Source organism: Cydia pomonella, chromosome 1 (genome assembly GCF_033807575.1).
Source record: "Cydia pomonella isolate Wapato2018A chromosome 1, ilCydPomo1, whole genome shotgun sequence".
NCBI classification, from domain to species: domain Eukaryota; kingdom Metazoa; phylum Arthropoda; class Insecta; order Lepidoptera; family Tortricidae; genus Cydia; species Cydia pomonella.
Genome location: NC_084703.1, coordinates 19,578,811 through 19,600,385, shown reverse-complemented (window position 1 = coordinate 19,600,385; position 21,575 = coordinate 19,578,811). Strand labels below are relative to the sequence as shown.

General features: G+C 37.7%; 2 protein-coding genes across 4 annotated transcripts in view; one reads left to right on the top strand and one right to left on the bottom strand.

The window, feature by feature from the left end:
* The window catches only part of LOC133526756 (uncharacterized), a 77,216-nt gene that overhangs the window by 44,286 nt on the left and 11,355 nt on the right, over window positions 1-21,575 (bottom strand). For 2 of the 3 annotated variants that reach the window (XM_061863490.1, XM_061863481.1), the window contains exon 2: window positions 4,351-4,523. Coding sequence is in view for 2 of the 3 variants with exons in the window: in XM_061863481.1 (XP_061719465.1) it covers window positions 4,351-4,352 (2 nt within the window). In the remaining variant the exon portion in view is untranslated. Of the gene's footprint in view, window positions 1-3,818; window positions 4,022-4,350; window positions 4,524-21,575 lie in introns of those variants that run through there. The other variant, XM_061863473.1, reaches the window with a different exon arrangement.
* LOC133527112 (uncharacterized) lies at window positions 18,502-20,077 on the top strand. Its single transcript, XM_061864005.1, has 2 exons — window positions 18,502-19,135; window positions 19,294-20,077. The coding sequence occupies exons 1-2, from the start codon at window positions 18,719-18,721 to the stop codon at window positions 19,780-19,782; spliced, it is 906 nt and encodes a 301-aa protein (XP_061719989.1). The 5' UTR covers window positions 18,502-18,718; the 3' UTR covers window positions 19,783-20,077.

Here is a 21,575-nt window from a genome sequence, read left to right as displayed (position 1 = left end):
TCACGAAGTTTCGTGTTCCTAGCTTAAATTAAAACTTAAACGCCATACAAACGTTCTTAGCTCTTGTACACTTTATAAATGAGTCATGGGTGTTTTCTATGTATTTAAGTATTTATAAATATTTATATATTATATATATCGTTGTCTAAGTACCCTCAACACAAGCCTTATTGAGCTTACTGTGGGACTTAGTCAATTTGTGTAATAATGTCCTATAATAATGTCCTATAATATTTATTTATTATTTATTTATAAATGCAACCTAGTGTGCAAATTGATACTTTCTAGCTTTTGTAGTTTCGGCTCTGCGTTGATAAATCAGTCAGTCAGGACACACGCATTTATATATGTATGTACTAATTGTTGCCCGTAACTTCGTACGCGTGGATGTTGGTGATTATATATTCTACATGAGCATACAACATTATGCAGCAAAAGATAGCAGTAGGGACGATTAATCATTTGTTAATAATTATACAACGCATGAGATCTGTATGTCACAAACTACGAAGTCTCAAGCCCCTAACTGAAAAAAAAAATCTCGATAAAGACCCTCTCAATTCCCTTTAAGTCTACTATTTTTTCTTGTTTTCCTATATTTTGTCTTTTTTTCATGTTCGCTATAAATTTATAAAAATGTTAGTTCCCGATGCAAACTTTCATCTCCTTTTTACCCCCAACTCAGGGGTTTAATATATTTCTGATCGGCTATTATGCCTTTCTAAGAAGTTTCAAAGCATTTGTAATGGATTTTTACTTTCAGCCCCTTTTTAACCCTTTTAGGGGATATTTTTTTTAAAAACGCTGAATTCACTTTACTTCGATTCTAATAATATGCCTTTGTACAAGTTTAAAGTCCCGCACTGAAAAATTTTTTTGATCTCCGTACAAACTTTCAACCCCTTTTTCACCACCTTGAGGCATGAATTTTCAAAAACGCTGAAATTAGTTTCCTTGTTTTTTAATAAACTACCTTTTAACAAATTTTTAAATACCTAGCTTAAAATAAAACTTGCCTTCCATACAAACTCTCATCCCCTTTCTAACCCCCTTAGGGGTTGAATTTTTCAAAATGGCTTCTTATATATATATATATATATATATAATCTCGGGGTATATTGACAATACTGGACTTAAGAAACATAGAAAGATACAATGGCATAGCTCTTATACTTTACATTTTTTTGATATCTAAAAAAAACCCCGATTTTGTCACTCGCTGATCAAAATTCTAGAGTACTTCCTGAAGTCCTAGAAAGATGAAATTTGGTATGTAAGCTAGCATTAGTACACAAATAACTAAAAAATCTAAACTCATAACTTTTACGCCGTAACCCCTTAAACTAGGGGATGAAAGTTTGTATGAGACTTTCGAAAATTTTGATGCTAGAGGTCTGAAAATGTATATAGGGACTCCATGTTATAAATAATAAATTTCGTATTACTTCCATTACCTATGCGACGGTGGCAAAACGGCCAAGCCCCTTGATGTTTTGAGTAAGTTTGTGAAGTCAGGGCTTATAGAGTTAGAAGCTTGGCAGTTTTTGACAGTGCGAGCCTTATGGTTTCATCATGGCAACAATTTACATGATATTGTTTTTGGTAGGATTAGTCAACACACAACGTTATTCAGATAATCTTAGTCAAAAGACATTTAGAAAAGCAGTAAATTGATCTCATGAATGCATTTGAAATCTAAGGGCTCAAAAATGAATATTTAGTGGGCCACGCTACGCGTCAGATACCCAAGCGCATATCCAGTTGCACTCGCTGATTATCTATAGCTGCGGCCGGGATTAATCGATAGATGTGATCTAGGCACAGCAGGGACGCAACAAGGGAGGCTTGACCCACCACCGCTACCCCTTTCCACTACCTCGCCCGCCCCGCGTTCGCCGGCCGTTTTTCTGTTTCCCGGGTCCGACCTTACTGATCAAATTTTTCATTGTCATTTCCGGAATACAATTTTCGGGAGCACTATTGGACAGTCTAAGTAAGCTACATGGGATTATTGTATTATTTACACTGTGATAAACGCGTTCCTTTGATATGACTTTTAGTTATGTTTTTAAACTTCCGCAAGAAAATTTGTTTGAAATGCCGTGAGTAAATTTCCCAAGTTTGTACGGTCAACCAATTTGATTCCTAGGCCACTATAGAACCATGTCATAATGACTTCTACGACAGTGCTTATTGAGTGATGCATGTCATGTATAGAGTAGTTAAAGCGACAAGGTTCTATAGTGGCCTAGGATTCAAATTGGTTGACTGTACATCTACTTTCACCTGCATCGGTTTCTGTCTTTGTGATCATAGATATGGGAGTCATTGAATACAACCTATGATGGTCACATTTAACAAATTCGACGCATGCGACCATAATTCTATGATTATGGTCAGATAGGACCCCGTAGTATGATCATTTCTATGAGAGTCTAACTGCGGCCTAATCAACATTCGCAAGTTATATTTGACACACGTCCCAGTTTCCGAAAAACAGTCAGATAAGATGTTCCAACAACATGTAAAGACATATTCTCTCATTATACACTTAATTTTATTGGTTCCCTTTGCCTTTTGTCCAAATAAAACAGTCAATAACCAGATTTAAAAAAAATAAACAAGTGTTTGAAATTAAAGGTTTCGCATGGCAAAAAAAAAATTATAATCACTATACCTCTCACGTCGAATGATTGGTCCCTATGACAGTTACTTCAAGTCTCTTTTGTTTGAGCTTAATTTAAAAAATAATTGTTTAATTATGTTTCTACTGTAATTTTAATACTTAAATAAAATATTACACTTCTATAATAATAAATGTACAAACATGTCTGCTAAATTTTGAGTGACAGTTACTCCATATAAAATTGAGCTATCATTGGGACATCATTTGACGCAAGAAATATAAATAGCACTAAAAATTCAACTATGCACTGTAGAACTTGACCCTGAAAATTATTGAGAACCTAATAACTACAAGGTTTTTCCCCTCGTTTACTCAACATACTTAAATATTTATGCTCATCACACTAACATTTTTACTTTAAACTTCGGTAATGATCTATAATTATTTATTATCTGATTAGACTTAAGCCTTTGTTTTAAAGGGGTCATCATTAATTACGTCATACGTTTTGGAGGGAGGGAGGGTCAAGAAAATTTGACATGTTGTGTGTTGTGCAGGGGGGAGTCACAAACTTTGTGACGTCACTTTCACTTCACCTGTAACCGAAAATGGTATTGTTTTTTGTATTCGATGTACAGTTAAATACTCCGTTTTTGCAATGAACAAATGAACAATGATATATAGTTTATAATCGTGATTTTTTTATTCCTAGTTGGTTTCTTGTCATAAAATAATAATACAAAATTGCCAAATATGTGAAGTCACACCAGGAGGGAGGGGTAAAAAATAATTAAATTCGTGTGACGTAATTTATGTGGCCCCAAATTAAAATTCATAAACTAAACTTTTATTACATGTACGAGACTGTACTTATGAAAGAAAGCAAGCTTCAACATTCCCACCATTTGCCAAAATTAGCGGAATTATAAAACAAACACCATGTATAATCTGCTTGAAAAACAATTTACAATGTTATTCAAAAAGAAATAGTAAATTGACTTCTTGTGTAAATATTATTTAATGGCATTAAGGTATAAATTGAAAATAACGGTATTATATAATTAAATTTTAATTCTTATTTGTATTTTATGTTTCCCGATTTATTTCAAATTGATGTCATAAGAATCATTCTAAATGCCCCTTCATGCTACTTTTACGCTTAGCGCAACAGGTGAATTCGCAAGACGCTTACCGTCTAGCAAAACTGGCGTAGGACTCCGGAGTATTGCAACAATATAGAGTTGACATTCGTTGCTTAATAAATTTTTTCATGGTTCTAAGTTGGTCTATGTGACACATTATCAATACTTGTCAAGCAAAATGCATAATATTAAAGTTAAATTAATTAACACCTTCAGAAAAGTACATTATATATATTAAAACACAGAACCATGTGAAAAAAAATGTAAATAGATAAGAGATAAGATACGAATAGCAAAATTTATAGCTTTAATGCCTATGCATTTAGTCAGATTTTATACTGAAGAGAGCAGCACTGAATCGAAAACGTGTTAGTATGTCCGGTTTAAATCACAGACAACTGGTAAGTAATATTCGCAGCACCATTTGAAGGGGCGATGATGCAACAGGTACGAGTTGCCGCGCTGACGAAACGTCAATAACGCATTCGCGATGGCAGGTAAATATCCGGGCCTCCATTGCCATGACGACGGGAGGGAGGCAGATTAACAGCACACGCATACTACTGTTGCAATGGCACTTACATATGCAGTTGTGGGGCGGCGCAGAGCGCCCGCCCCCGGGCGTACGCAGGTCCACACGTGGCGCCTTTGCTCGCTGTAGCTAGGCACGCAAACAACCACTACGAACGATTTCACAGTCGTCGTGCGCTACCGCTGCCAGCCTGCAATCCGCAGCTCATAGCATTCGATGGTACCTGTAACAACAAACCATAAATCAAAATAGAACCGGCCAAAAGGCGTTTGGGCCAAATTCAGTGTATGGTTTCGTAGTGCCAATACGTCAAAAAAGGCGTACCAGCAGGAGGCTTTTTAGGGTTTCGAAGCCAAAATAACCCAGTCAAATTAAGACTTTCACCTCGGTATCTCTCCGAGTCAATATGCTGGAAACTCGTATTAAACCCTCTATGATGCTTTCAAAATCCACAAATAATAAACTGTTTTATTACTGCAAATTGCTTATCTGTGAAAATGTTATTATTTGGTAATGACATTAAAATTCCGAACATCTCTGAAAAAGGGTAATTTGATTTAACCTCTGACATGCCTGAAAAAAGGTTTCATTTACCGTCATTTAACGTACAGTTTATTTTTTAATTAGTTTGTAAGTATAAAATTAATTTTTTGTGTTGTTTTAAAACTAACAATTATAGCATAACTTTTGTGTAAAATGAGCGATAAAGATATTTCCGAGGTGCCACCTCATATCCGCGAGTGTCACGAGAGAGCAACACGTGGTTAGTGAATACATCATATAGAGTTTACAACATGTGTGTAGATAATATAGTGTATGTACCTAACTGTACATAATTAGGTATAACACACTCGTGTGGTCCATTTAAGAAACTCACTACCGTTAAATACGCCAACTTTGCCACCAGGGGGAACATTGCCCAAAACACAATTTCTAAGGCAATCTACTAATATCTAAAAAAGTTACAAAATTATGGCAATATTGATGACATTGGTAGAAAGTAAACTATACCTGTGGCAACACAGAATAGCGCGTGCACTCCTGACTTCATTCAGTAACCAGTCGGGACTTGTCGAGTACGGAGTGTATTTTTGCGGGCCAATTACTGAGAAATTTTGGAAGGGAATTGTACATCATGGCGAATACACAGGTATGTTGAATCGATTGTATGTAATGTAAAACCATGAGCTGAGTATTTTGATGCTAGGTTCGTTACTGTAACTAGTATATTACAAAAGTTATGCTGATGGGCAAAATTACCCAGTAATGTACCGTCGTATGAGTGTCAACATTGCCCGCAGTAAAAAAATGCTTAGGGTTGACACTTTTTTTTACAAACTTTTTTTTTTATGAATGTGCAAATCTTGCAATATTTGTATGTACGTACATATGTTCGGATCAAATCTTGCAAGCCATTTTTCGACCACTTTTTGGTATCCGATTGAGCTGAGATTATAGCATACTACTTCTACTTCTACTACCAGTGACAATACAATCTGGTAGTGACATTCTGGTTCAACCGGGATCGTCTCCACATGAGGAATTCTTTTTTTTCTATGGTTAATATATAATGGAGTCGAAAACTATAGTTTCATTTTTGATTACTGGCCGTTTTTCAGAAAAAAAATTGAATAACCATTTTGACATACCACACGTTTGAACGCATTTATAGCTTAGATGCCTTAGTCTTCCGTAAAAAAGTGAAAAACGTAGAGTTGACAGCTGCCAGTTGTCAAATATTGCTTCCTCATTGGTTACAACTACGACTTTGTTTGTACGCGGTTCAGCTGTGTGTGTGACATTTGGCAACTGGCAGCTGTCAACTCGACATTTTTACTTTTTTACGACAGACTAAGGCATCTAAGCTATAAATGCGTTCAAACGTGTGTTATGTCAAAATAAATATTCAAAAAAATATTTTTACAAAACCACAAGTAATTAAAAAAGTAGCTAGAGTTCTGAACTCCATTATGTGTCTATTAAAAAAAAAATAGTAATGGCCACTTCAGAAAACTTAAACTTAACTTTGTTTAGTTTAAGACATTTAAATTTATCACAGTATTTGTGTTTGATTACCTTAAGTAGAATTTACTTATGCCGAGTGATGATTGATCTCAATTATGCTACAGAAGAAAATGTTGATTAGATTTTTATATAACGTTATTGAAATAAACAACTTTGCGCCTTATTAATATTTTTTGTTTCTTACCTACCCTACCAACTTTGTGCAAATTAATGTTCAGTTTTTATTATCTTCTCAATTTTGACAACCCTAGCACTTTTAAATCGCTACACGCCGTTTGTATGAAGAAGAAAAAATGTACAGGCTAACATTGCCCACTCATTTTAATAGGAAAGTATTTCGAGCATGTATTATTATGTCGAGTTAATTTTTGAACCGATCGCCTTCATTGCCAAAATACTTTCATTGATTTTTATGGCAACCAAATAAGGTCTATAGTTGCGCTAAACATCACGGTGGGCAATGTTGGCTAAAAGTCCAGATAACTTTACCCGACCTCAAAATCGGTCATATGATGGAGAAAACGTTGACTAAAGTTAAATTTGCAGTTAAATTTAAATGCGCATGATCTCGGTGTTACCACAGATACATAAATATTTCCGAGGTTTCATACAAAAAACTAGAATTTTTTTAGTTTTTCCCAAAAAAGTGGGCAAAGTTGGCGTATTTAACGGTACGTTCGTTTCTTCACTCACTACTCGTATTTTATTGCATTTCATTATGTAGCAGTCACATAAACTATGATAGTGATGATGGCGCCGTTCCTTGACCCTATTTTAGGTTTAAGATAATTGGCCCAAAATGACAAAAAACTCAAACCTTATGTCACAGCCATTTTACTAATAAATTATAACTATTAATGAGATTTGGAAAATTGGAATAAAGAAGCATTTCAACAGTCGCTACTTAGTTTAGTAGTTAAAAATAAGTAGACTCGATGGAAAAAAATAACCAAAACATTAATATTATATATTTTTACTTGCCATATCACATGTTTTTTTGCGAACTTGTCAAGTTTCACGAACTTATATTTTTCGGGTAAATTACCTCTATTATTGGCCATATAAAACTTCGAACAGAGGAGTTTATTAAAATCGAGTTTTACATACGTCTTGTCGTCCAACAACAAGCAACCAGCGAACGAAAAAAACATAGAAGACTAATCTCAAACAAAATATCAGCGTAAAAGTGGCCCCACTATTAAAACACGCAGTACTCATAACGGACCAATTGCAACTCGTCGATGTTGACGTCTTGTTTTCTTCGACGAAACTGCGTTTGACCATGATTAGTCAATTTAAACCACCCAAACTACGATTGGTGTATTATAAAATAAGGCGCTGTGATTGGCTGTAGCATTATTGACACTTGAAAATACACCAACTCCACGTAGACGGTTTCATGCGATATAAAACGTTTTCAATGCTATATTTTGTATGATAATTTGTTATTTTATTTTAAAGAGTATTAATATATAGGCTTATTATTTGTTCGTTTGTCGCACTTGTTTAAAAGCAATTAAGCCTCCGAACCAATTAATACATTGTATCGTTCATCCAGAAATTCGTATTGAACACGTCGTCGTAGGAACAGTTTGTATGGGAATGGGAAAATATCATTATTGTTTTTACTATTTTCTTTGTGGGGCCTACTCCACGTCAAAGTACGCAAACAAAACAGAGTCACAAAACCTTTTTCGTGTGGACCCACTCACGACAGCCGACAACATGGCGGCGCGCGGGCTGGCAACCGTTGCTAGACCGCCGGAAACGCGTGCGCCGCGCCGCCCGCGTCTGTCATCAGTGTTACCTACGTCACGGGATCCATCGCTCGCACATCGTCAACGCCAGTTAAATCCTATCCGCGTACTTGACTAGTAGCTTATCGTGATACTAACCTATGGATTCACGGACTAATATAAATGGTATGGTGCATGAACCTAACTAGTGTTTCGGTGAACTGTGTGTGCCTGTGCTAACCGCTTGTGTTTAATACTAACTTAAATAATAATAACTTTTTAACTGTATTTCAAACATTACGTATTGTTTGTTAAGTGCGTGCATTATTATTTTCGATCCACGTAGGTTTCACACCCACACTTGCATTCTTTCCATATTTTTTCACCGTTCAAACCGTCCCTGGAGCTAGAAATATTGCAATACCAAAAGTAGCCAAATCGGTGCAGCCTTCCGCGAATTTAACGAAAAGTTATAAATAACAGCGAGATCTTTACTTTACTTTACTTAGTAAAAATGTACCTACACATAAAAAAGCGCCACCTACAACGACGATTCGTATTTACTATCACAAATTTAAATTGTCAAAATAACAACCTGAAAAATTTAAAATGAAAGTTTCTTAATATCAACGATTGTTTAAAATGCATAACATTATCCCCATATGAAACCTGTTTTAATCAAGAGAAATCAAAATAATATGATCCTAGCTAAACTATACGTGAAAAGTAATCCCATATTGTTTCCAGTGTTTGTTGGAACGACTAGCACATCATTTATCCGCACAGTAAGGCATATTTCTTTTATTAAAGATATAATTTTAATACTACTTACTACGACTGTGACAACGGGCCGCCATTTGCGAACTAAGTAGCTCCGCGGCACAAAGTTGACGCCCCGCCCGCTTCGGCACAATATGTGTGGGGTCATTTTGCAGAGCTAGTTCGTCATCTATGTTTATTATGAATCGCTGCAAGCAACCTTCGTTTTTTGTAAATACTGGGTGGTCGTACAATAGTCGACCTTGTGTTTTAACTTGGCGGATCTGTTTAACAGTCCGATTTGGCTGTTTTTTGCTCGATAGCTCCTATAGCCACCTCTGAGGTGAATCATCTTTATCTTTCTAGAAGTTTCTTTGAATTTTTGGGATAAATCCTAATTAGACAGTTCTGAATTTTGTTTGAGTGACCTTGGGACTTTTTTCCCAAAATCTTGATATTTGTCCCAGACCTCCGATTAGTTTGTATTTTCCTATCGGCTGATAGAGTCTCCTTGTAACGTTTTATGACCCTACAAATACTAGCTTTTAGCATCTTAAGCGACTCAGCTGTGGCTGTCCGGGATCGATAAGAATTTTCGAAGTATTTGTGCACGATCAATCTCCTTTAAACTTTAAAATGCATAAAGCTAGAAAAATAATATTTTCACCATTAATACTTTGAAGGTTGGTGATTGAACTGTAATTGTCATTTTTTTTTCCGCCATGGAATTATAATTTTTTTCTACTCGTCGACTGTTGGTCGAATTAAGATTTCGTATACGAAACTGTAATTGGGTAGTTTTCATGTAACGCAACTCAACTATAATATTTATTTCGAAACGGTTTAGTCAACTATAATGAAATGGGCCAATCACAGCTCACCGCTGTCAAGAGGACGAAACAAAACGATAGTTCAAATTAATTATTTATTTTAGGTTTTATAGTAGAAACAATTGCTTCATGAGTCAAAAACGCACATGTGACACCCTTAATATAGCAACATCCATAGACTACGAAAACCGCTTATTACCATTGCTTGTTACCTTGTTAGTCTCCATAGGCTACGGTGGCCAAAATCTACAAAAGACTGTCTACAAATTGAATTTAGCAAGGAGCAAGTACCAGGGCCTCATGAGTTACGAGAAGGTGTCGTTGACCACCCCGCCGGGTCCCGGCGGCCGGGGCGCGTACGAGTATGAAGGTATCGCGGTTGCTCGCGTATCTTAAATAGCTGTATACTTTTGGCTTGTATACCTGTATGATTTTATTCGTTTAAAGTATTATTTTTATTGACCCGTAGAAAAAGTATTGTATACAATAGTGATATAATCAAGCTTTTCAATCTCGTACCTCAGTTTGGCAACTCAGCAAGCTTCGTTGCCAAAACACGGTACTCGACTGAAAAGCTCTCTATTATATCACGATTGTATAAAATAATCAAAATAATCATAATCAATTTATGAATAATAAAAATTATATCAATTTAAAATATAAAACATTAAATTAACACAAGATTATGGCTGATAACTGCACTAATACATGCAGAGTACGTTTATTATTTACATATGTGATTTTGTAAGATCACGGCTGTAGAATTCTTTATGGTCACAGAAAGCCTGCTCGATTAGCCAACTCTTCAGTTTTGTTTTGAAGATTGTGATGCTGTGTGTGTTAACTATTTCATTGGGTAGATGATTATATTATACCTTCGGACCCATAACGTGCACGAGTTTGGCTGACTTGGCCAGCTTGTGCGACACGGCTGGGAGTCTTCTCCCAATTCGAGTGGAACGTACCGCATAACGGCGAGACGTTTCGTTACTCAAATCTGTATTTTCCAACTGTTCTCGCGCGTGCACTGCTGCTTGGAGTAGCAGCAGCGATGGCAGTGTTAATATGCCCAGAGACTTAAAGTGAGGCTTCGCAGACTCCGTTTGTTAGATGCGAACTATGGCTCGTACGGCACGTTTTTGAAGACGAAACACCCTTTCCCAATCTGCAGCACTAGCCCACAGATCTACTCCGTATTGCAGATGTGCGTGCACTGATGCAAAATAACAATTTCGCACAATGTCGCGGGGGAGGATCCGAGCCAGCCTTTTTAGGGCGAAACAGGACGCTGAGAGTTTACCACACACCTTATCGATATGGGCCTTTCAAGTCAGTCCTCTATCCAATTCAAAGCCCAAGAAGGTCGTATTTGTGACTTGATCTATATTAATTCCGTTCGCGTTTACTGACAGTGACTCCATCTGCCTACCCGAGAGATCGAAGTGAATGAAGTGAGTTTTTTTATATTCAAAATGAGACCGTTACTTCGGAAGTTCGGAACCAATCTGATAGGCATGCGGCAGTCACATTTAGTTGCGCATCTAGGGCATCACAGGTCGGAGCGCACACAACCACCGCAACGTCATCCGCATACATGAAAATCTCGCCGGTATATATAGCGTCGGGTAGGTCGTTAAGCAAAAGGGAGAACAAGATATTAGAAACGGATGATCCTTGCGCTACGCCCATGCTGTTATGCACCGCGTCCGACTGCACGCGGCCGCTGTCTGCAACCACCACCTGAGACCTGTCGCGCAGCATGTCCATCATGAGCTCGAGAGCTCGATTGGCAAAGCCACAGTTTGTCTTCCAAAACGTCATGGTCCGCTAAGTCAAACGCTTTAGACAGGTCACAGCATAAAACTGCGACTTGTTTTTTGCACTCTCGAGCCTCTAGTATTTGACGTACTACGTGACGTGTCAAGGATATAGTCGAACGGCCTTTGCGATATGCATATTGCCGGTCGGATAGCGCGTTTGTTGCCATGAGGTGGTCGGTTATTCTCACACTAAGGCCGTACTCGAACACCTTGGCTAGAACCGGGATGATGGCGACCGGCCTGTATCGATGGCCTCTCTCTTGCCCTTGCCCTTAAATAGCGGAGCTATACGACTTTTCTTCAGAGCGTCCGGAAATACTCCCTCGCGGATACACCGATTGTATGCTGCCGCCAGTATGGGTGCCAGATGCGGTGCTGCAGAACTGAGTAAGACCACCGAGATATCGAATATATCTCTCGTCGCTTTCCTTGCTATCCCGGATGTAATGATCCTATACACTTCGTCTGACGCGAAAGGCCTTAGTCTTATGTACCTGACGGCGGGCGGGCGCGCGGCGCGCAGTGCGGCGAGCGCGGCGGGGCGCGAAGCGGGCCGCGCGCCGCTCGCCGCCGCTGCCCCGGCTAGTCCGCGATTCATAGTATCGGCGGCATCTTTTTTACATATAAAGTGGTCACCGTTACAATCCCTGATCATATCCGTGAACTCTATCGAGTCATTGATCAATCTGCCTCTCTCCTGATTTATTATTGTCCACATCGACCGGATAGTGTTAGTACTCTTGTCTAATTTATATGTATAAAAGGACGATTTTTTTAAATTAAGCATTAAGGTGTATTTATTATTCATGTCGGTTATTAAGTTCGAAATTGTCATATTGCCGGGCAAGAGTTTTCCAATGTCTATTATGTCAAATAATAATATCTTAAATTCATATATGTCACTAGTTACCCATGAGTTCCTCTTATGATTATTTACCGTGGTAAGCGGAAAACAAATTTCAAATTTGTTCCTAATTATATTGTTGATGGATATGATCAGGTTTTGCACGGACATATTGTGTCTGTCTATAATTTGTTGCCAGTCTACGCTCTCTATTGGGAGCGTGCACGACTGTCAGGCAACCTAGTGTCCGCAATTCTAGGGGAAATCGTCAATTCACTATATCTTATAAAACTACTCCAAAACTAAAAACTACTGAACGGATTTTCATACGACTTTCATCTATCAATAGAGTGATTCTTGAGGAAGGCTTAAGTATATAACTTGTTAAGGTTTTGTGTAAATTGTTTGAAATATAACGATGTTGTCGGAAAAAATCACGCTGGCTAAGAGCTTTAATTGAAAACGCTGCCTAATCCGTTTGAGCTATAACAACACAATGTATGGTGGGATTGTTTCTCATTCATAGGTCTACAAAAAAGTCCGCGATGTGAAATGTCTATCTTTTAAGGATAACTTACTATATCCATTCTTAACTTCTATAAAAAGATCACGTAATATGTGGCGGCATTTGCAAAGCTATTTACATGGATACATTATTAACAATTATCAAAATAAATACGTTAGATATATTAAGCATTTCATATAGGGAATGCAAACCGGTTTTAACCGAAACCGAAAAAACCGGTTAAAACCGGTTTTTTGACGGAAACCCAAAACCGGGTTTTTAGAATTTGAAAAAACCGGTTTCGGTTTTATTCGTTTTTTTTTTTACTAAGTTGCACGTTTTATTCATTATAAGGGTGTAAATCGGTCCTAAACCGGTTGAATCGACATCAAATCAAATAATGTGGTGTTGTGTTAGTTTGATCAACAAACCAAAAAAATAACTTTATATAATTGGTTTGTTCCTATTCCTAGTTACATATAACATTAAGTCATTTGACAATTCCCATACAACACAATAAAATAGTCAGATATTCTGTCTTTAATTTCGTGATAAAATCGTGTATATACGAGGGCTGCTATTTATATATCCGGAAACCGGGATTACAATCTTCTTAAATAGTATATTTGACCTCCATGGTAAAATTTGAACTTGTTTAAGTACTGGCCGGTATATTTTTTCTTTCTTATTAACGCTAGTGTTTTGTTTTTGACGGGTTTTAAATGTCATCTCGCTGCAAGAATGGAACTCACTCGTGAAAATATTCGTGCTATGATTTATTATGATTTTCGGCGTGGTTTAACGCAACAACAGTGCATAGATCAACTAACTTCAACTTTTGGTGATGAAGCTCCATCTAAAACTATTGTGTATCACTGGTTTAGTGAGTTCAATCGTGGACGTAGTATGCTTACGGACGAAGTTAAGGCAGGTCGCCCGAAATCGGTCGTTGTACCACAAAATATTGAGGCTGTGCGAAAACTTATAATGGACGACCGACATGTTACGTACCGCGAGATAGAGTCGACTCTGGGTATTTCTATGACTAGCATTAATAGCATATTACATGATCATTTAGCTGTAAAAAAAATTTGTTCGCGTTGGATACCGCACAACTTAACTAAGGAGCAAAAAGATGCTCGCGTTGAATGGTGCAATAAAATGTTAAAAAAATATAACCGTGGTGACTCAAAGGCCGTTTATAACATCTATACAGGTGACGAATCCTGGATCTGCATGCGATCCCGAAACGAAGCAACAATCAACGGTATGGGTGTTTCAAAATGAGCCAAACCCTACCAAAGTTACTCGTGCAAAAAGTACATTGAAACAAATGGTGGCCTGCTTCTTCGGTATTAATGGCCATGTAGCTACAGTGCCACTAGAAAATCGTAAAACGGTTAATTCAGATTGGTACACGACCATTTGCTTACCGGAAGTATTTGAACAAATTCGTAAAACTAACCAGCGACGAAGAATCATTCTTCATCATGACAATGCCAGCTGTCATACGTCACGCGAAACAACTCTATTTTTGGAAGGTCAAAATGTGGAATTAACGGGTCATCCGCCGTACAGCCCTGACTTGGCACCCAATGATTTTTATTTATTTCCCAATATAAAAAATAAATTACGCGGTCAACGATTTTCGACCGCTGAAGATGCTGTCGACGCATTCAAACAACACGTTATGGAGGTACCTCAGGCGGAGTGGTAGAAGTGCTTCAAAAATTGGTTCACACGAATGCAAAAGTGCATAGATCATCAAGGGGAATACTTTGAAAAACAATAAAACCATTTTCAGCCGTGTACGTTTGTTTTTTTGTTTCCGGATATATAAGTAGCAACCCTCGTACTATACTAGCATTCGTTTTTACACGTGAAGCAATCTTTTCTTTATTCCATGGCGATGAATTTAAGAATTGTTGATTCTAAAAACCGAAGAAAAAACCGGTTTTGAAAAACCTCCGGTTTTTGCATTCCCTAATTTCATACAGATTACAATGGTCCCCATTACACCATACAATTTAAATGAATATTTCAGGAGTAATCGTAAATCAAAGTTTCATTTCGAGCCATAGAATTGTACGAAATGTTAAAGACGCTATCCGCAGTTAGTTCAAATTTTTACCACCTTATGCGCTGGGATCGCTTTACTTACCCCCACCACGCACTTCGCACGGTCCCAATAGCTGCGCCAAAATAGGCATAGTTACGAGGCGAGTAAACGCGAGCGCGTCGCGTGCGAGGCGGAGGCGCGCGGCGCGGACGCACCAGCGCGGCGCGCACGGCGAGGTGGTCACTAAGATTGCTTGTTACGGGAGTTGCACGCAGTGCGTCGCGCTCCCCGTTCCAGTACATGTGATCCAGACTGGTTGCAGTCGTTGTCGTGATCCTTGTGGGAAAACTTACAATACAATGTTTTCATAGTCATGGGCCCGAAGGAGGTCATGCTCAGATCATAGAAAGTACTAGATGGCTGACGGAGGCGTGGCGCGTGTCGCCGCGACATGGCCACATCGTGGCCATACCGGCCCGCCGTAAGACAGTAGCAAATTAGCTGTCATTGAACAATGTGCGCGTCAATTTTATTGAAATGCCGAATTATAGCGTTATTTTGTGTCGAAATAGGAGTGCATCCAAAAACTATAAGGATCATGGAGTTACATACCACATGTGAGTACATTTTTTTTCACGTATTAGTCAATAAAACCACACATTTTAACAAATAAATCCAGTGACATATGATTTTTCTGAGTCAGACCATGTTGTCATACAAACGAGTGGCAATTTGTCTATGCATCCTACATTGACGCTTTGGCATGGAAAACTATTTGTAGTGTCCTTAGCAACGGCGCAATGCATTAAACCGCTAACGATATTCACAGGGGCATTATTGTTTCTTGGTACGACCGCCAACCGCTCCCTTCATTGACGCCGCGAAGTAGAGTGGTGCTCGTGCATATAATTGATCTTTGAGCGTTATCGATAAAAATGTTTGGATATAGTGTGTATGAAAGTAATATTTTTCAAGTAAAATTTACAATTATTTTATATGCACCTAATGTTTAATTTAATACTTATTAATTTGGATTAAAAATCGAATAGGTAAGCCAAAAAATAAACTGATTTAATTAAGTACAATTTATTTATAACATTATAGTTTATACCTATAAGTATATTTTATTCAGGTTCTTAGCAACGATTCGAATAACTGCACTAGGCATAATCAAATATGTTCATGATTGCAATTTTTTTCAGTTTCCCGAAAAATCCCAGTATTAAAGAAAAATGGATAGATGCTACCGGTAGAGGGCCTTAACTGGTTTACGAGCGAGAAAAGTGTTATTTGTTCGGATCATTTTCAAGAAAAATGTTTCCAGTTACACTTCGCCTCATTTATATAACGATAGAATATAAATGTGTTTAAAATAATAGTATATTGTATACTTAGTCGATCCAAAAGTTCTAGCAGAAAGATTTTTACTGATAATTATGATTACTCTTTCCTTATTATTCGTACATATGATTTAAAAGCTTATTTAATGGTGCATTATACTTACAATATAATTTACTATAACTTGCTTTCGCAGTTCTTCATAACTCTATGTAACATGCTGGAATTGCTTTCAATTGGTGACGAAATATGCTATAATAAACTGAAACTTTTTTTTTAATGAAGCGCTCGCGTCTAATGACAATCCCAAAGTAAACAATTTAAACGAACATTACATCAAATAATGACTAAAATTTAAACCAATTTGATTAGTTAAGCATAAACAAACTTTCGCATCATGATACATGTTTTTTTTTAAATTAAAAGCTTTGTATTGCATTTTATCAGTAAAAATCTTTGTGAGAGAACTTATGGATCAACTAATATACCTTACACGTACCTTAAAATTCTTAGCTCGTAAATAAGGTCAAAAATTTAAAGGAATATAAATTAAGTCTATGGCAATTATTACTTAAAACAAAAATGTCAAAACTCTAAGGTCATGTTCAGAACATGTAAAATATCGATAGCTTTATCGAATTGTCCTCACTCTAGTGCCGCCGCTCTAGGCTCCTACACCGCGCGGTTTGGCCAATCACAGCGCGTGAGTTGGTTGTCTGGCCACGCCTTTAATGATGTGGTGGGGGACAGTTGGAGACAGCGAGACTCTTTGAAATTATGCTTCGTTATAAATCTCCTTACTTCTTATATCTATGAGGTCATGTAACCTTTTATAGACCGGTTTTGAATAATCTAAGTCGTCTATGTTGGTGTCCCCTATAACAACACAATCTCTCTCGACATTAGACAATTTTTCGAGCAGGCGTTCGAGGTACCATAGGAATTCGTTGTTAGCTATTTGACAGTTAGATCTGTACAAACAAACAATAGTTAAATTAAATTCTAAAAGATCTATAGCCGAGATTTCGCAATAGCGATCCGCGGACAAAAAAGTCAATTTTAAGTTCTCTGTAGCTATTATTTGGTCACGCACATATAAACATGATCCGCCGTGTTCATTCTCCGCCCTGCAGTAGCTAGATATCCGTTTAAAGCCATCTATGTTAACGCATTGCAACTTATAACGGTTAAACCCAGTACATCACAAGCCATCTCATTTTGCAGTTAGACCTCTAATCTTTGCGTTTTGTTGTCTAACGCTCGGATATTTTGATGACATATGCGTAATACGACATCATGCGAAACAGGTTGAACATTTGTTTTTATTTTCTTTTTTAGTGCGACAGTGGCGGGTAGTTTAGATTCGCTACTGGCGCGTAGCAGCGATGGCAGCGGCTCCCCGCGCAGCGCGGGGTTGGCCTCGAAATCACTGTGTGAATTTAACACGCGGTGGCCATACCGTCGGCGTATTAAACGTGTCAAAGTATCTTTCTGGAATTCCTATCAGAAATGCAGCATGCTCGTTCGTTTTTAATCTCTCTTTTAGATACGACATAATCGTCTGAGTCAATAGTCTTTCTTAAAAAGCTTAAAATGTTTTCTGTCGTTGTCTCTGGTCTAAAAGACCACGCCTGCAAGTATTTAACCTTTTCAACTGCTTTGATGTCGACATGTTCGTTACCTGTCCCTACAAAGACGTTTTTTCGTGATGGTTTATTGCGCTTATAGGATACCTTCTTCCAGCCTATGTCGTGATCTCTTGACTGTGCGTCTTGCTCCGCGGGTGTTATGGCCACACACGGTGGGACGCCGATATCATCGCTCGGCTTTATATCGGAGGCGTTTGGCGCTGCAGTTGCGATGGTCGGTTGCGGGGCAAATACTATTTAAACATTGCTAATTATGTGCCAGTTCTATATAAACTATGCTTTAATATTTTTTCTACTCCGGTACTTTTATCTGTCAATAATATGGTCCCGCAAACGAATATAAAAGCATGTCTTATGCAATTTCAAAAAAGTCTATCTAATCTATTCTTCATAAAGACCCTAGGGTTATTATGTGATATAATGCAACTGCTAACAGAAGGCCTACCGCGAACCACGTTCGACGGGTTGCCTCCCTATCACACTTACGTACGAATTTACAAGTGCGACAGAGAGGCAACACGTCGAACGTGGTTCGCGGTAGGCCCTCAGAGGTGCCCTATTAAAAAAAACACTAAATTTACAACGGAAATTAATCCTGCCAACAGTGCCAACTTAACAAACAACTGAATTCATATGGTTTGAAACAATAACAAAACCAAAATAATTGCTGCCAACATAATGAAAACTGCAAGTAAATGACAGTTGAAAAAAAATACCGTGTCTACTCTATGATTACGTTCTGTCGACTGTCATTTGTCACTATCCAACTTCCCGCTCTTTCTTATGCTGTATTGCTGTGTTTGTTTATCATTCTTGGAATCATTCTTATTAGACTTTGGAGTGGAAAATAATAATGGATGGCGACGACAACTTTCTTTCGACACCAGAAGAAATATCGGCGGCGGCACAATCAGTTACCGAGAACTTGTTGCCTACAAAATCGCGGCGTCAGTATGATAAATCGTATGAGAAGTTCATGGCGTGGAGACTGGAACACCAGACTACGTCATTCTCAGAGAATGTGCTACTGGCTTACTTTAAAAACCTCGACGAACAATTCAAGCCGTCTTCACTGTGGGTGGAATATTCAAAATTAAAGTCAACGCTTAATATATACCACCAGACCGACATCTCTAAATACGCCAAGTTACTGGCTTTATTAAAACGGAAGTCAGAAGGATTTAAGGCGAAAAAAGCAAAAACATTTTCACCGGAGGAATTAAAAAAATTCATTGAGGAAGCACCGGATCAGAACCATCTCTTTAACAAGGTAGATACATTATTGCTGTTTTGTTATTTCACTGGTATTCGGTAAATGTTACTGTTTAGGTATTCTGTGTATGCAAATATTGTATGTATGATTGATTACTACATACTTGATTTAATTGTAAGTATTTCTAACACCCTAATTCCTAGTTTTTGTTACAGGTTGCTGTAATTCTTGGAATAATGGGGGCTTGTCGCAGGCAAGAGTTACATGATTTAAAAAATAACAATATAATTGATGCCCAAGAAACTCTAGTGGTTCATATAATGAACACCAAGAACCGAATCGATCGCACTTTTACAGTCACAGGGAAATATTATCATATCTGTAAAAAGTACATGATTCTTCGTCCGGATAACTGCAACGATCTGAACTTTTTTGTACGGTATGCCAACGGAAAATGTTTTGCTCAAAATATAGGATTAAACACCTTCGGCCAGTTAGGAAAAAATGTTGCATCCTATCTTGGTCTCCTAAATCCAGAGCTCTACACAGGGCACTGTTTTCGAAGGACGTCTGCAACTTTATTGGTAGATGCTGGTGGTGATGTGACATCTTTGAAGCGGCATGGCGGATGGAAGTCCACAACGGTGGCAGAATCATATATAGACAACTCCATTGCAAGCAAAAAAAAGTGTCAAATACACTAATGAATTCCATAGAAGAAACTACACCCCTGAAACCACAATCCACATACATACCAGACCATCAATGCTCCCCAACTTTTACTCAGGAACCAGATTATATCAACACCACCAACACTAGTATCCCAGTCCCTACAACCACACCACTAACTATATCCCAAATAATAGAACAGAATTCTGACATCCATATAAATAATAATAGCTCAACCACATCCACCACTCCCAATATAAATATTTCTAACAACACAATTCACAATTTACATCTTCATTTACATAAATGAATAAAACTAAATTTCTTAAAACAAACTGCGTTTAATTTTGTCTTTTATTTAATCCCTAAGCAGTCGTAGAAAAAGTAATGTATGCAACGTTGTATAAGTAGGTCAAAAAAGGCTCATGGCGTCTTTATTAACAATTTTCGGCTTCGCCTCAAATTGTTACACACGCCACTCACCTTTTTTGAACCCTCTTATACAACTATTGCATAAAATACTATAAAGAGTTTGCATCTCATTCTCATTATATATTGAACGCCCCTTGTAGAGGAACCGTAAGAATACTTTTTTCATCACACTTGCTTGAAAAAGATCTTATTTCAAGCAGGTGTACTGAAGGACAACGGCCTATATTGTTCCCGCGGGAGTTATGGATTGTGGAAAAAAAGCTATAACTCTCTAGGGAGTTATAACTTTTTTTTTATTATGTCTCGAATTCATAGAAACCATGTAGTGTAAATTAGTTTTACTTTAAAAATACTGCCGTTAATAATTAAATATGTTTGTTTATGTTTATAAATATTTCATTACATTAATTTAAGAGCAATTCCTAGCTGAGCAACTTTTCAAATCTCGAATTTTTGAAGCTATATTTCTGTCGCGCTGCGGTGGGCGGGAGCGGGAGCTATCTAAGTGTGAGTGCGCGCACACAGACGCGAGACTCGAGCGCTCGCTCATTGCGCGCCGTTCCGTCGACATCGCCCGCGAGTCGGACGGAATTCATCCTTCGCTGCCTGACGCAAGTTGTTTTTGGTGTTATCTTATCAATCACATAATATTGTTTTTCATTTTTATATTATACTGTATCTATTAATTACCATATAGGTAAAAACTGCAAAAAAGAATGTGTCCCTGCTTCGGTCGTCGTACAGTCAAGTGCAAAAATATGTATCGAAAGAATCGCATAAATAAAAACATAAATATGGTACTACGCTCTTATTACACTGGAATAAGATGCTATGGGACATATTTTTGAGTAAGATGTGTACACCCATATTTTTACACTTGACTGTACCTATCCGTATCAGTAAGTTAGGAGTGATCATGGTGTCTTGTGAAATTTTGTAAGTAGGTATGAATATACGGTTAAACTACAATCTATTTAACTTGTAGTACGTTGGGGCTAAACTTGGGCCGCCTTATTGAAGAACGATCGCAATGACAATCTGGGTAAAGTATGTTGGGATAATGCCGGACCATTTTGGGACCAATTGAGAGAAGTCAAATTAAGTCAAATTTCACTAAAGTCAGGAACGGATTGTTTTGTATGGGCTAAAAATCGAACTTTATACAATCGTTACTAAATTCATCCCCCCCCCCCCCCGGAAAGGGGTGAAATCGGCTGAAAATAATGTAATGGTTATAAATAAGAAGAGAAAAAAGGTGTACTCGGTGTAATTTGGAGTACGATTTACAACACTTAGATCTAAATTCGCACGTGTTATTTATGTTAATTTAAGCTACGGAACAGGTAAAAAAAAAAACAATATTCAAAAAATCTATTTTGGCCATTGCGGGTCTGGG

What these genes read in the sequence shown, in the direction of transcription:
- LOC133527112 (XM_061864005.1), top strand. Translation starts at nt 18,719, where the DNA reads ATGGATGGCGACGACAACTTTCTTTCGACACCAGAAGAAATATCGGCG. An exon ending in AGAACCATCTCTTTAACAAG is followed by an intron (nt 19,136 to 19,293) that starts GTAGATACATTA and finishes TTTTTGTTACAG; the next exon opens with GTTGCTGTAATTCTTGGAAT.